The sequence below is a fragment of the Pyrgilauda ruficollis genome, unplaced genomic scaffold (assembly GCF_017590135.1).
Source record: "Pyrgilauda ruficollis isolate IOZ18807 unplaced genomic scaffold, ASM1759013v1 scaffold57, whole genome shotgun sequence".
Taxonomy (NCBI): Eukaryota; Metazoa; Chordata; class Aves; order Passeriformes; family Passeridae; genus Pyrgilauda; species Pyrgilauda ruficollis.
In genome coordinates this window covers 5,374,844-5,390,288 of record NW_024527377.1, presented here as the reverse complement: position 1 = coordinate 5,390,288, position 15,445 = coordinate 5,374,844, and the positions used below count along the sequence as shown (strand labels likewise).

At 46.7% G+C, this 15,445-nt stretch overlaps 1 protein-coding gene across 4 annotated transcripts in view; it reads right to left on the bottom strand.

Moving 5' to 3' along the window:
- Positions 1-8,135: 8,135 nt before the first annotated feature.
- Positions 8,136-15,445, bottom strand: part of GRIA1 (glutamate ionotropic receptor AMPA type subunit 1) — a 118,235-nt gene continuing 110,925 nt past the window's right edge. For 3 of the 4 annotated variants that reach the window (XM_041481902.1, XM_041481903.1, XM_041481904.1), the window contains 2 exons: positions 10,529-10,663; positions 8,396-8,584 (listed from right to left, as the gene is read on the bottom strand). In XM_041481902.1, the coding sequence (XP_041337836.1) occupies positions 8,396-8,584; positions 10,529-10,663 (324 nt within the window). Of the gene's footprint in view, positions 8,585-10,528; positions 10,664-15,445 lie in introns of all 4 variants that reach the window. The other variant, XM_041481901.1, reaches the window with a different exon arrangement.

The following is a 15,445-nucleotide window of genomic DNA, read 5'->3' as shown; positions in this document are numbered from 1 at the left end:
TGCCACAGGGATCACCTTTAACTACAATACCTCCCCACACCCAGAGCTGAGCTGAGTCACTCTGCACGATGGGTGTGAACAGCCTGGGAAGACTTGTGTAAATTCACCCTCTGCACAGAGCAGGGTGGCAGTGAGCCTGGGACCCCAAGGGCTGCTGGTGAGGTGCATCTGCTCTGGGACTGCCCCAGGGAGCTGGGAAATGCTCTGCTCAGGCTGTGGCCACTGCCATGGGGTCTGGCTGCAGGTGATGCCTCATGTTTGAGCTTTTCTATTTTACAGATTCTGTGCTGCTTTAGTGTTTGGGTCTGAGCTTCACATCAGGGGATGGTGAGCTCTCTGCACAGAGTAGGGAGACAAAACAATTCCTTCTCTAGCTGGGGACCAAGGACAAATGATCCAAATCTCAGGCCCAGGAGCATAAACATCATGGGCTGAAGAGAGAAAAACAAGGAGGATGGGACTTCAAGGAATAAATCTGTACTTGGACAATTAACTCCAATATGCAAATGGACCAGAATTTATAAAAGTGTGAGACCCCATGACCAGTTGTCCATTTTGTGACCATTTTGGTTGATCTTTGGTGCAGCCCTGGCTGGGCTCTTGTGCTGCCCAAAGTGGATCCAGTGAGGCCTCCTAATAAATCCCTGCTTTATTCTTGTACTCTGCCTAGCCTCTGGTCTAGGTCAGCCTTCACAAGGCATCAGAGGTGCTGCTGAGATCACTCCATGGGACAAGCACTTGGCTGCAGGATCCACCATCCTCCAGCTGAGGATCACCAAACCTCAGCAGCCTGATTACCTGTGGGCTCAGGTTTGGCAGATTTGATGTCCCTGCCATGGTGGCACTGACTGGGGGTGTGTGGGGTTGCTGGTACCAGTTATCCCTGCTGTGGGGTGAAGATGGGGGAGAAAACCTACAGCTCCCACTGGTGATGGTGGTTTCCTGTGAATGCTGTGGCTTTGCAGAGTGATGCAGTGGGTGGATTTATGGCTATGCTGCTGGGAAAAGGGATGTGTCACCTTCCCTGCTGTCACAGCTGCAGGCCCATTCCAGCACCCTCCTGGTGTTAGTGGAGAGAGCTGGATCAATCCTAGAAGGAGCTGAAACATTTCTGCATTCATATTTTGGTTCATTTTTGCCTTTTTTTGTTCTCTTTGGACATTTGTCCCGAGCCACTCTGCAGCCAGTACTCATGGAGTTGGTTTAAAGGTGTCATTCCTTTCCATCCCTGGTCCAACTGGTTGTGAGGCCACACACCCACCTGGGACTGGGTGCATCTACAGACCCTCTGATGGGGCCAGGTCCTTGCAGAATAGATCTGGTCCACAACACCTTAAACCACTGCAGCACCCCTCCAGGTGCCAGGGCTGGGGATCTCTTTCTTTGCTTTTTGTGTGTTCTTTTGTTAAAGTGAACAGGCAAGGAGCTGAGTGAGGGCTCAGCTGAGTGCACAGGGATGTTGGGCAGGGAGGAGGGCAGAGGGGTGGGAGGGAATAACCCCCAGAAAATGCTGCTGCTCCTCCAAACCCTATGGATCACTTTGCAGTGACACTTATGGACGAGGAGCATTTTCTTTAACAAATATGGATCTAATGGATTAGGTCTGATCTAATTATGCATTCTGCATTAAGCCGATGCTCCCACTGTCTGTGGCTGCTAGCATAATTAAACTTAATGTACTTTTAATGATGTCTTCTTAACTCATGCATTCATATATGATTAGAATCAAACAGGACGAGCTGTCACGAGTCCAGGAGAGCTCCTGATGGGACTCATGTTGAAATATTAATAATGCAGATTTCAAGGTTACCAACATTGGTTTTGAAGTGAGGAAAGCTCGTCACGCAGTTTGAGCTAATCTGAGGCAATAAAACGGCTCCCCTTTCAAGTCCAGCCTCTTCCTGACTTTTACACGTGCTCCTGGGAGCAGAGGAATTTAAGTTTTACTTGGTAAAGATGTTGTTAAGTAAGTGAACTGCTCTGTGGGCAGCAGTTTTCAGAGGAGCTGGGGCAGGAACTGTGTGAGCAGCTTTTGGGGCTTGCTGGGTGCTCTGACCTGGCCTCGCTCTTTTTCCTGCTGATTTTCTGGAAATTGGGAGCAGTTTGTTTTAGGGTCTGGCAGTAAGAAGGCAAACTGATTCTGTCTGTGATCCTGTGTGATCCAGTGAGACCCTCCCAGCCTCTGCCGGCCATGTCCATAGTCCCCTTGGCACAGGGAATGTGCTCCCTTTGGCTGTGCCCCCTCTTGAGAAGGGGCCTGAGGAAACCTTGGCAGTGCTGCCCTGGCCCCAGCGTCCTTCATGAAGCTCTGCAATGAAATGTTGGGTTTTCCCTTCATTCTCCTGTTTTTATGTAAAGTTTTTTTTCAATGGGCCAATGGCCTGGCAGACAGGTTGTGTTTTGAGCTCCTGAGAGTCAGCTGTGAAATCGTCTGAAATCCTTCCAATGGGAAAGCATTGATTTATTACACTGTAGCACTGATGGGAACAACACCGTGTACCTTTCATCTGAAAAGTCAGGACTTATAGAACACAACATGCCATTAATTTTGATGTCAGCTCGAACAGGGAAGGAATTACTGCTGAAGGGATCCAGAGAGCATGTTAAACCGGCCCTGCAGAGTAATGAACACACTTCGTGGCTGTTACTTTATACCACTGATCCTTAGGAATAGGAAGGTACCTTGGCAGCTAATTTGGGCTATGAAAGGCATCTCAATATCTGTGTAGCATGTTGGGGCATGAGGAAGGGGTGTGAGTACCCTTCTGGGGGTGAGGGCTGCAGTTTCACTGCCCTGGAGACAGCTCTCCCTTGGCACAGGCTCAGCAGGTGAGTTCCCTCCGTGGAGGTGATTCCCAGCACTCTGCCCCTCTCCATCCCCAAGCCAGATTTCCTCCTGGCAGCCAGACAGAAATGCCTCCCTGGGAGAAGTGCACTCCAGAACAAGGGAGATTAGTCCAAGTGCTCTGGGGACAGCCAGGTAACCCAGAGCTTTGCAGGCTGTGGCTCCACAGAAGGGCTCCTTGCTGCCCAAGGACAGTGTGAGAGGTTACAGGATCATTTCTGCCCAGGGTGGAGCTGGGTTCACACCTCTGCCCCATCCCAAAGTTAATTTGCTTTTTAAAGCTATATGATGCTTCTACGAGAACACCATGTGCAAACCCAGGGCCCATTCCAGGTCCCGGAGAGGAGAACCTGGCAGTGTTGAGGGTAGTATTGATGTACAAATGGAGGAGAGATGGGGATGGACAGAAGGGAAGTGGAAAATGGTGCTGAGTGTAGAATCCCAGGGTGGAAACAGTCAGGATTTTGATGGAGTGGAGTGATCAGTCTCAAGCTACCCCTCTGCTCCTAGGAGAACCTGTTCTAGGTTCTTGCACACTAAACTCATCTCTCTTGTAGACTCACAGCATCAGGACCAAGTGTCTGGAAAAAAACAGAGCAGCTCTGTAAGAAGGAAGGTGGGAAGGGTGTCATCTTTGTAATGAAGATGGAGCAACAGGGAGTTGGGGCTTGCGTGTGGGTTTTGCCCCAAAAGCCCTGCCCTCCTGCAGGCTGCTGGGCAGCTGTGCAGGGCACTGTGATATCCTGATGCCTCTGTTATTTAATTAATGAACTGGGTATCAGAGATGAGAGCACGGGGACTTCAGTCAGCAGTGGGGTACCGAGACACAAAACCAGCATTGGTGGATGACAAACTGATTTATGCTCACAGGTAACATGAAGGTAACTGGGGTATGTGTTTAGGAGGGGCCAGCAGCCACACAAGCCATCAGGGAACAGGCCACACAGGTCCCCAGAAGGGATGTGTGGTGAGGCTGGTACCTTTGCTGGTAGGAACCCGTGTGTTCCTGTCCTCAGGGTGGTGCCTAAGCTCTGACACGTGGCTTAGAAATGTGCACAGAAATGTTCCCCTGGGACCCAGAGCCACATGTGAGACCTGGTTGACTGACCATGTTGTTGGAAACTGAGCAGGAACCTGTGTTCACAGTGAAAACTTCCCCATGTCTCCCAAAGCTTTTGATGGACACACAGCACCGAGTTGCTGGAGCTGAACAGGCCAGTGGTACCACTGGTTTATAGAACACCCTGATGCACCCCCTGTCCCTTCCCTGAACTTAGATTATTTAAGTTCTCCTTGCACTTGGTGGCAGGTGGGACAAACGAGCCCAGCCAAATCTTTTTGGAGCTTCCCAGCTCTGGGTCCTGACCCCACAGCAAAGGAATGGAATGTGTGATGCATCTCTTGCTCTTCTGCTGCACTTTGGGGATCAGTGAGGATTTTTTTGCTTCAACAACTGCTGAAGAAGGATTCTTGCTGGAGACTTTAGAAGGAATATTTGAGTTTGCCACTAGGAGGAAATTTTGTCCTGTTCACGCTGAAATATAAAGAAATGTTTCTTGTGCATTTTTGCAATCTCACTGGAAACCAAAAGTGAACCACTGAGCAAGAAGGGCATTTTGTGACAGAATCCAAGCCCACAGCACAGCACTGGATCCCTAGGGAATTGTGGAAGACCAAAGTGGGCTGATCCAGGATAGCCTGCCCTTGGGAAACCTCTCCTTCAGGTCCCAGTGCTTGGGAATCTCTTGCTCTTTGAAGCCTCGGGGTTCACTGTCCCTTTCAAAACGTATTAATTCTGTCCCTTGCTGATTCTGTATTTAAAACTTACCAGTGGGTAAGACACCACTTGTGGATGCTGGTTATCCAACCTTGGCCCTGGGGGATGCCTGCTCCCAAGGCATTTGTGTGTCTCAGTTTTCCCAGATGATAACTGGGAGTGAGGATGTGGGAAGGGAAGTCCTTGCACACCTGTGGCACCAAGTGCTCCACAAGGCCATGACATTAATGAGTGCAGTTTACCTCAGTAGCTGTCAGTATTTGCATTAATGTCCAACACCCTTTAAATCCTCTTCTTTTTCCCCCCTCAACAGGCTTTTGGATGAGGAACTTAGCAGGTCAGTTGTGAGAAAACTGTGTGAGAAGCATCTTAAATGTCCAAGCCTCTGAAACAGCATAGGAGCTCCTAGGAAAGCTGATCCTGGTAGGGATTTTTGGACCAGTGCTGGTTCTGAGTTTTCTCTGAGCTGGCCATGTCTTCCCTCTCTGTAAAAACAAGCTAAAATCCTCTAATAGCCCTCCTCAAAAAATAAAAAATAACCCCACAAGACTCCAAACAAAGTAAAATCATTAATTTTGAACCCAATGAATATTTAGTTTCCTGACTCTTGGGTAAATATTAGATAGATTCCCAATTTCAACCTGAAGCAGTTTATTCGGCTGCTGTTCACAAGTCAGACACAGCAAAATCAAAGAAATCTCTTTTGATTCAGGTTGGGTAATATTGCCTGAGGGGTAACATCATTTTCATTTCCACACATCCAGCACTGGCACAAAACGGCATGGACAGGTATAAGAAATGGATCATGGATCCTTGGTTCTAAAATTCCAGCTGATAGTTTCCTTTTTTTTGTGTAAATAATAATTACCAATAAAAAAAATTTTGCTTCAAAAAAAGAGAATGTGAAAAGAAAAACACTATTGCATTTGATAAAGCAAAATCCTTTGCAGTACTGCCAAAAGAAAAAAAAATAAACGAAAGAAAGAAAAACCAAAAGAGAGTTAAAACAAATATAGCTGTTAAATAAAAGATCCAGGTACCAAAGAGCAAAATTTAATGAAAGCCAAAACTGTTAAATATGGAATCCTGTTGAGAAAAAATGTCAATGTCTTTAAGAGTTTTACCATTACTCTATTTTTAAGAAAAGTGTAGTAAAAATACATATTACAAGTTTACATTTTCCACGCTTTTGTCCTATTCACCTTTTTTCTCTTTTTTTTTCTTTTCTTTTTTTTTTTTTTTTTTTGTAACCCCTCCACTGATCAAAAGCCTTTCACAGCTGCATCTCACATCTTCACGTCACAGGTGGCCAGTTCTAGCAGTGCTGCTGCTCAGGAGACTGCTGTGACCTGCTGCCACGGGGTCCTGTTCCTGGAGGAGGATGGGGCACTGGTGGGTACCAGTAGCCTGTTCCCACCACACTGGCCCAGAACACGACAAGAGCCGGGTCAGGAGACTCATCTGAGAGCTCTGGACATGGAAAAAATAGCTTGTGCTGGTAAGGATGCCTCCACTTGTGCTAGTGTTACACAGAACTGACATTAAAATTAAGAAAAGCAGGTTAAAAAGAATGATGAACAACAGAAAGCACCCTGAAGTGGTGCTTGGAGTGGCTGTTAACTGAGTTCATGTTCAGCTGTGAGAGATGAAGATCACAATGTTCCCAGTTTTGGACAGAGGAAAACACTGGCACAAGCCACGCTGTGCCCAGGCTTAGGACCTTGACTCTGACTTGCTGGTCTGCAAATTGTTGCATGACAAATGGATAAGTGGAGCAGATGCTTCAGACCAGGCTGGTGTTAGAAGTGGTAAATGTGTTACTCTGCACAGTCATACACTAATGGGAATTGGTATTCACACATGGTATTCACACAGTAAGGTTTCCAGCCTTACTTCCAGATTCTCCTCATAGACCTGTGCCAGTCATTTGCCTGCATCATTTTCTCTTCACCTTCCCTTCTTTCGTGGCTCCTCTCTTGCTATGTTGCAAAAAACAGAAAAGAGCAAAGAAAATGAGAAAAAGCAGCTCAGAATGCTCCAGTAGCAGCTCAGTCCCTGGACAGGTATTTGTTTGACTCTGTGAGAACCTTCGAACTTTGTTTGCAGTAAGTGAGATGGGACCAGGCCAAGTGGGCTCATTGTAGCCCCTGACCCACAGATCTTCTCCCTCACCAGATGTTCCCCTGGGTATCCTTCACTTGAGAATGTCACACCCCTGAGGTCTCTCAGGCCCACCAGGGTGGGAAGCATTTGTCTGTCCATGCCAGAGATTCACAGAATGAACCTTTTGTGTGTTTCTGGAAAACCATTCTTGCCCCCTTGACCTCCAGGCCTGTGGCTGGACCCCCAGCTGCCCCTCTGGCACTGTGGGTTTCTGCAACACCAAGTTTGGGGTCAGCAGCCTGCTTTCCTGACTTGTGGATGCTTCCCCCTCTCTAAGGATACGAGTGGGAATCTGCTACGGTTGGCTTTGTACCCAGACAGGCCCCAGCTTGGTGGGGAGGCTGAATGTGACCAGCACTGATGCTGCTGAATGTCAAGGTTGCTTGAATTAAGCTCTTTTATGATCTCCTCCTTGGTTTGCTTCAGCAGTTCCTTCCAGGAATCCATTCTGGCCAGCTACCTACAAAATGTCCCTCTGAGTTAGAAAAGAATGGCCATAAAGGGATTTCAGAGCAGAAGGGCAGGGGTGTCCCCGTTGCAGCCCCATGACTTGTAGCACGTTGCGCTGGTTAATTGGCAGCTGTCTAGAACTGGATGTCTGGAGATGGCCTGTTCCTGGCCCGAGGTGGTTCCCTTATGTGACCACCAGAAAGGGAGCACACACAGAAGCTAAGCAATGAAGAAATGGTTCACAATTGCTTATTAGCCCCCAATAACCTGGGCAGGAGAGTCACATGTGAGGGGAATAAATACCACATTTACTTTCCCTCTTCAGCAGCCGACCGTGATTTTAGACCAGCCCTCTGCTCCAGTCTGCCACTCTCCACTCCAGGCACGTGCCTTTCCTCTTGAATCAGCACTCATCGTCTCTGGAAGAATTACTGCTTTGTCCTCACGCTACCTGGGGTTTCCAAACTCACCCATGACTTCTCCCCCTGTAAAACAGCCTCGTGTTTGTGTTCAGGTTTCTTCCTGCATCGAGTCCTTCCTGCTGAGGGAGATCCGGGGCAGCTCCGTCTGCCTCGCTGTGCTAACTCCACAGCCTGAGTTCACCACAGAACAACGAGGGCAGAACCACGATGGACAAAAGAGGTCAGTGCTGACGCCCTGCACTGAATTCAACTTGCCACGTATTGGTCTTTCCTTTTTTGCCTTTAGTAGCTCAGACATTGTGGTTTGCATCCCAAACGAAACCAGATTGAAGGACTGAGCAGGGAAGGGGGAAAGGGCTGATGTTACCCTGACACCACAGGAATTAGTAAGAAAAAATATATATATTGCACACACTAAGACTTATTAACAACCAAGTTAAAACAAAATGGCATAGTCCTCATTAGTGTTCCAGTGGTTCTTTGATCAGGGATGGTTCACGAGTCTGTAAAATCCCATTACACTCTCCTTATTGCAGTACAGACCTGTTTCTGTTCTCCTGCCAGTGGATCTGTTTGCAAATAAAAAGGGAAATTTATTTGATTTCCTTGAGAAGATCCATCCAATTGTCCCTTCTGTCATCATCGTTTGTCTTGTTGGTGTTGGGTATGTTTTTTGGCTCTGGAGAGGTGGAGTTGGGCTGCCCCTGCTCTCACCCAGGGAATGGGTCAAAAGGCCAATTATAATCCCGTAGCTCCCAGGGACATGCCAGTGCTGTGGCTCATGCATGGGATCGTCTGCATGGATTTGGGGAAATCGTGGCTGACCACACGTCCATTTTCTCCACTGCCTCCTGCTGCAGCCGGCCTGGGAAGGGTTGATGTCCGTATGGCTTCGTTGATTGATTGCTGTGGGATTAAACAAAAACCCTTTTTAGGAAAGACGGGGGGGGTCTCCCCCTGTCCTTTGCAATGTTGGAGAAATTATAATATTAACCAGTGTTGTCTTTCTGTTACTGTTCTCCCCTTCCTTGCCTCCATTCAGACTCACTTTCTGCACGTCCCCACTGCATCTGCTCTGTTCATTCACACCTCTTCTACATGCAAAATTAAATGTTTCAGCAGTATTTTGGGGTATAAAGCATCAGTGCCATATGCCAAAAACCTCTTCAAACTCTACAACATAAGAACAGTCATCCTGGATCTGAGCAGAGGTATTTTACACACTTCCCCCATAGAGATGCTATTGCTACTCCAGGACTGTTATGCACGGTGGACTCTGATTCACTGCAAACATATGTTTAACTTTCCTCATGTGAGAAATTGAGCATGTGCCTGTGTTTTTGTCTATAGTGATGACTGAGGTAACTAGGAAGTGCAAGCCTAATTCAGGAAACCAAATTTCATCTTCCTGCTCCAGATACATCCAAAACATTCACTTTCAGAGATCTATGGAAACCACCTGCCTAGAACAATTCAACTAAAAGATAAAGCCAATTTGGTTTCTTTGCATTCAAGCTATCTCCAAGGGTACTATCATTCTTTCTGGACTGGGATATTCAGGTGAAGAATTATCCCTAACAGATAAATCTGGAATAGCTACTGAGCTACTGCATTCTGACACTTTTTTTTGCAGCGCATTTGTGCCATACCTTTACAGTGGGCACAAATTAGAATCTAATCTTTGTAGTCCCATGGACACTGTTCATATTATTTTACCCCTGTGCTCAAAGTAGCTCTCATTGCCTGTGGAATTTCCTGAACCTCAATGGGAAAAAATCTGTAGCACATTTTCAGTGCATTAGAAATGTTATTATTGCTGACAAAACATTGAGAGTGCTGTGAAATGGCGACATAAAACTCAAACAAGCAGTTGCTTATTTTCCTTTTGATCCTGGGTGAGTTTCAGTGAAATAAAAACCTATTTGGATTGTTTGAAACTCACTGCATGCTTCATATTTCCATAACAAATTCCATGCTCACGGGAGAGGTCAAGATGAGGAGCACAAGGGATGTGTCACACATCCCTCTGCCTCCTTGAACACCACGGTATCTGTATAAGGGATTGCCCAGATACAGGTGCTCCACAGGTGCTGCATTAAATGTCTATCTTTAAGACTCTCAAATCTATTCTACTTTTGACACAACACTCAGAAATTCAGGCACACCAGAATTTAGGGCTGAAACAGATCTCCTGGGCTGTAGGAAATATGCTTCTGCAAGACCATGACAGGGTGGAATTAAAAAAAACCATTACGGGAGACATTGGAGGCAAATTTCTCTCAAAGAGGATCCATAATTCTGAGATTTGGAGGCCCACATCATCCATTTCAGGGCAACAATGCTTTGAGGATGTATTGGTGTTTTCAGCCTGGAAATGGTGCCAGCAGGGTGCCAGCAAAGGGAACAACAGGATGTGAATCATTACTTCACTCTCCCAGTTTTATCTTGCTGTTAAGAGCCTGGGTTTGGGGATTTTTCCATATTGCAGCACCGGCTGTATCACACCAGCCCCAGCACACTTCATCCATGCTGCACACACATTGCCATACTCTGCCTTCATTAATTTTAAGGAATTTCAATGTGTTTCTGTTGCTGCTTGTGCTGTGGTTTTGCTCTTTGTCTGGATTTTGAATCAACATTCTGCCACATGTCTGATCTTGCATCAGCTCCCCATGACAGCCCACTTGACCCTCTTTCAGCTTCCTCAGAAGCTCCTATGCCTTTCTAGCAAGTTGAGTGACACAGTCACTTCATTATCCCTATGTCTTGGCTTTCCACCCATGGTCTGGGCTGCATCCGTCTCTGAAGGCAGCTTTGGAGCCGGGGGAGGATCAGAGAGAAGGTGTGAAAGGCCGTGGAACGGGTTGCCACCTTCATCCGCTTTGATTCACTTCTGGACTTGTAACAAAACTCGATTAAGGCAACCAGCATGGCGAGTCCAAGCCCACCGATGAGGATATAGAAAACCCCCGCCACATTGCTGAGACTCAGCGCGCTCGTCTTGTCCTGGAAGAAAGAGGAGAAGGGAGGGAAAGGAGGGCACAAGGGAAAGGAGAACAACAAAATTAATATGGGATTGCTCTGGGAAGGGTGCTGCACAATATAGCAGTACTGGCATTACATCATCTTCCTCTTTAAATGAACAAGTGACATTTCTAAGAGCGTTTTTAAATTTTTAATTCAGTGTCTAGTAAATCTAACGTTTCCCTCACACAAACAAATAAACATTTCCTCAGCAATGTGACTCTTGGTAAAGGTTTGGGATCTCTGTTTTTCAATCAGCTAACTTAAATGCTTGTTTTATCCAAAATGTCTAGTTTGAATTATTGATTAAAGGAGGAAAAAAATTGAAGTTTTCCTCCTCTGTGACATTTGCTTGTCCCTGATGTCTTGCCTGAAATAACCTGTTCTCTTGGAAATGCTCATTCCTTCATTCCTAGATTGTTTCCCCCGCAAATTCTGTTGCTGAGCAACACATTGAAGTGGATGGGATTTTTTTCCTTTTTTTCTCTTCCTTTTCGATTCTGGGGTTGAGGTGACACCTGAGCTGTCCTCAGAACCTCATTTGATTTCTATGTAATAAGGCAGTTATTTCATATGCAATCAAGACCTGCTGATGCACGTCTAAGCTAATTATTTTGTTGGCAATAAATAGGGCTATTAATGAGCTGCAACTTTTAGTCAGCAGCTACTTTCTGATTTTACAATTGCCTAATGAATCGTCACGGCTCTCTGGGGAAGAGACAAAGCTCAGAAATGCTCATTTCACTGCGAGGGAAACCAAGTTCCCACATCTAACCCTGATGTCACCCCCTGCAGCTTTCAAAACCTTCTCTTCCACGATGACCAGGGTGTGAGGATAATCTGGGCAGCAACAGGATCCCAAACTTGGCTCAGCTCCATGTGCAAGGCTCCCGTTTCTAGGGCAGATTTCTCTACAGTGAACCAGACAGAGTCCCCTGCTCCATGCTTGCTGCTGCTCTGCAATTTTGACTCGATACCTATTTGACAGTACAGATTCCCCAGGGCCAGCCCAGCAGCTCAGTGCAAATCTGCTGGGGCCACCAGAGTCTGAGCAGCACTGACAGCCCTGCTCTGTGGATGTGGGAGGGAGATTGCACGTGGCTCTTTTGAGATGTAGCCACATAGTTAAAGGAGAACACTGGTGCCTGTGGAAGTGTCTGCAGCTGGTGAGGAAGCCTCTGCACAGTTCTTGGTGTTCCTCTCTGCTGCTCCATGGACACGTGGACTGGTGGGTGGCACAGCCTGTTCCTTGCCCTCGTAGCACAGTTGATTCACTTGCTTTTCTTGGCAGGTTTTACAAGAAGCAACCCACAGTTTTTGGGAAGGGAGGGGATTAAGGAAGCAGAAAAGGATATTGGAGTGATGTTGAAAGGGTCCAAACTGGAACTTCAACATGAGCACGGAAGGTTTCAGTACAGGGCAGTCTGCCTGACACTGGTACAGCCTTTCTGGCAAGTATGTTTTGCAAAGGACTCTTTCTGTATTTGGGTTTGATGGCAAAAAAGTCAACCCTCAAGGCATGAAAACATCTCAATTTTCACAATTAAAAAAACCTCCTGTAACAGAAGAGAATATGATTTTCTTTTTAGTTAGGAGAAAAGTGGGTTCCAGTCAAGAATGCTAAAAAGATATTTTTTCTTCCATTTCACCTTCATCTGACCCACTGCCCACGCAAGCTGCCAAGCTTCTTCCCAGCTGGAGCTCCCACTGTGGGCTTTGCTACCATGGGGAGCAACTTTCCATCCTGAACCCTCTGCTGAAAGATGCAAAGGTTGTTATGGGGCTATCCCTGCTGAGTTTCATTTGCTGGAAAAAACTCCATTTTCTGTGCTTTGCTGATTGATCACTTTGATAAGGGACTCATCATGGTCACCATGTGCTGGTGGAAAGATTGGGTTTCTCCCTTGTATAACCTTCATGCATTGGTCAGGTTGTAATCTTGATGCTTCCTGTGTGCTCTCTGTAATGAGAGATTTCTGCAAATATCCTCTTAATTTCTGCAGTTTCAATATTTGAAAGATTATTTCTCTGGTCTTTTCCTAATCTGCCTTCATGCAGTTTTCCCCCCAGGCTTGACTGTATATTTGTTCAGTCATCTCTTCTCTGCAGATTGTTGGGTGTACTTTTAAGCACCTATTGGGAAATGCTGGGAGTTTTTTAGTGGAGATGTAGAAAAGCAGAGCAATTACGTAGAGGAAAATGTGTTACAACATATCAGGTACTTTGTACTTTAAAATTCAGTCTGAAGGAGCTGCCCCAGCTTCAGAGAGGGGTAAAGACATTGAAAGGGGGTTGCCCTTCTCAGCATCCTAATCTTTCAGCCTGGCTTCTTAATGAAATGTGGCTGATTAGCACATGCTCTCTGCTCAGGGAAGAACTGGGACAGGAATGCAGGTGGAGCAGCCTGTTTATCTGTGTATTACTAGTAATTGTCAGTCTACACTTTCACCTTGATTTAACAACAGGGTGGAAATCTCCACAGTATCAGGAATGTCCAAGCTTTGTGCAAAAGGATGACACTCTAGACAAGAGAAAACCCATTGGTGCTGTCCTTCAAATAAATGGACCAGTGCGATCCATACTATAGTCTTTGACTTGCAGCCATAGATCCTTAGGAAATCTGCCTTCCTTGGCTCTGTTTGGCACAAGCATACACAAATTTCAGGGTTTATTTGCCATGATATTTATTTCCACCCCCAGTTTGGGGTTCATGGTTCAATGAGGCACCTCCTCAGCTGGCTGCAGCAGAGCAGTCTGGCAACCAGGAAAGGTTGCTTGTTCTTAATTCTCATTTTCCTCCTCATGCCAGCAGCAAAACAACCAGTAAGAGAGAGGAGATGACCCAAAGCAGTTTCCTGCACCACCACTACAATTCATTTTGGAGCTGTTATGTTTTTCTTACATTTACTTTGCAGTAGCATTATTATTGTTATTGTTATTACTCTTATTACTGCTATCCCTATTATTACTGTGACGCTCTGGGTGAACTGAATGTTGTCTTATCCAGAAGGCAAAGGAAAGCACTGAGAAACACAGTGGTGGGCAAAGATACAGGTAAGGAAAAAGCAGCCTGAGTTTCACTGCTGTTTCCTTAGTAAGGTTTCTCCCAAGGAGCCAAAGGCAGATTGCTGGGGCACTGAGGAATGCTGAACTGCAGGAGCATGGCTGATGGCACAGCCTGCTACTATGAGCAGGCTGAGAAGTGAAACTGCTCCTGCGGTGATGCTTGACTTCTTGCAAATCCTTTTAATATCCTTTTCTTCCTTCTCTCTCCCTTTTCTTCCTTCTCCCTCCCAGCAGGACATGCAGAGGTGTTCTTTGGGCAGGAGTGACATCTCATTGCTCCCCAGGACCTGACCCACATGAAGGGTCAAAAGCCCTGAGTGCACCACTGAGGCTCTGCCTGCTGTTTCCGTGCATGAGCCTGTCCCAGTAATGCTCATAATAACAAAAAAGTCCCAAATTATTCTGTGTGCTTGAGAGGACACTCCCCTCCTCTCTGCTCAGGCTCTGTGACTCCAGATGCTCTCCTGCAGAGCTGCCCATCACTGAACCAGCTTGTTAGTGGGAGTGTAAATGTCACTGCTCGTCTCCCGCAGCAGCAGAGCCCTGACGTGGGGGGAAGATTGGCAGGTGAAAAGAGAGAGAAAAACCCATCTTCCCAAAAGAAAAACCCATCTTCCCAGCCTTGTTGCTGCAGCAACCAGGCACCTTCCCGTCTGTTACTCTCAAACATGGCATCGTGTCCATCATCCCCTTTGTCACTATTTAATCCTTGTTGGCTGACAAGCATCAGGCCAAATTTGCTGAGTTTCCCAGCAGGGCTGGTCCCTTCTGCCACCCAGTGTGAGCAGAGCCCATTGGCAGCACAGGGTGATGGCACCTTGAGTTGTTGCAGTCTCTAGAAGATGAACTGTCCTTAGAGCATGTGGCAGCTCCTGAAGCTGAGCTTCTACCCCCAAAGCTGGGCAGACTTTAGTGGGGCAAGGCCTGAAGCTCAGCAATGAAGGACAGCACTGGCCATTGTCTCAGAGTGCTGCCAGGGATGTGCAGGAGCACATGGATGGCTGGGGATGGGGCTGCTCAGCATAAGACAACTTTGATTTGAAAAATCTGCCAATTTCCAGCAAAGCCAAGGCAAGGCACTCACAGAATTTGTTCTTTTTTTTTTTTTTTTTTTTTTTAACAAAAACAAAATTCTTTCACTGGAGAAGAGGACTGGGAAATGTGTGTCTTTGATAAAGCTCTTTTAATTGCATGACACACCTGGGTGTCCCTGAAAGCAGCTTGCCATCCTGGTCTAGGACAAAACTTTCTTTCTCCCAATACCTTGCTAAAGCCCCAGGAATCACATCCATCTGCCACAAAATTTAGAGTCTACCTTGTCATTACACTTCAACAACACAAGGCATTGCTTGCAAGCCCATTTCATAGCCTGCAAAAAGTTCATCCTGTGCTTGTTTTCAAAATCAGGTCCTTCTAGGAAAGTGCCCATTACAGTGTCTCTGTCTCTCCTGCTGTGGCAAGTAGAGGGGGCTCAGGAAAGCTCAGGAATTGGTGGGTGGTTTCTAGCTATGTGCAGTGCTGGAGGTGAGTGTGTATGAAAAAACCCTGGGTCCATGTGAAGGGGTGGCTGCTGCATGTTCACACTGGGCACAAGAGCAGCAGGGACATTGCTGCCCAGCACAGGACACTGCCTGGGGTGTCCCACTGCCTGGCAATGCAGCTGGAGCCATGGATTGAATGTCCAGCACCTTGTGGGAT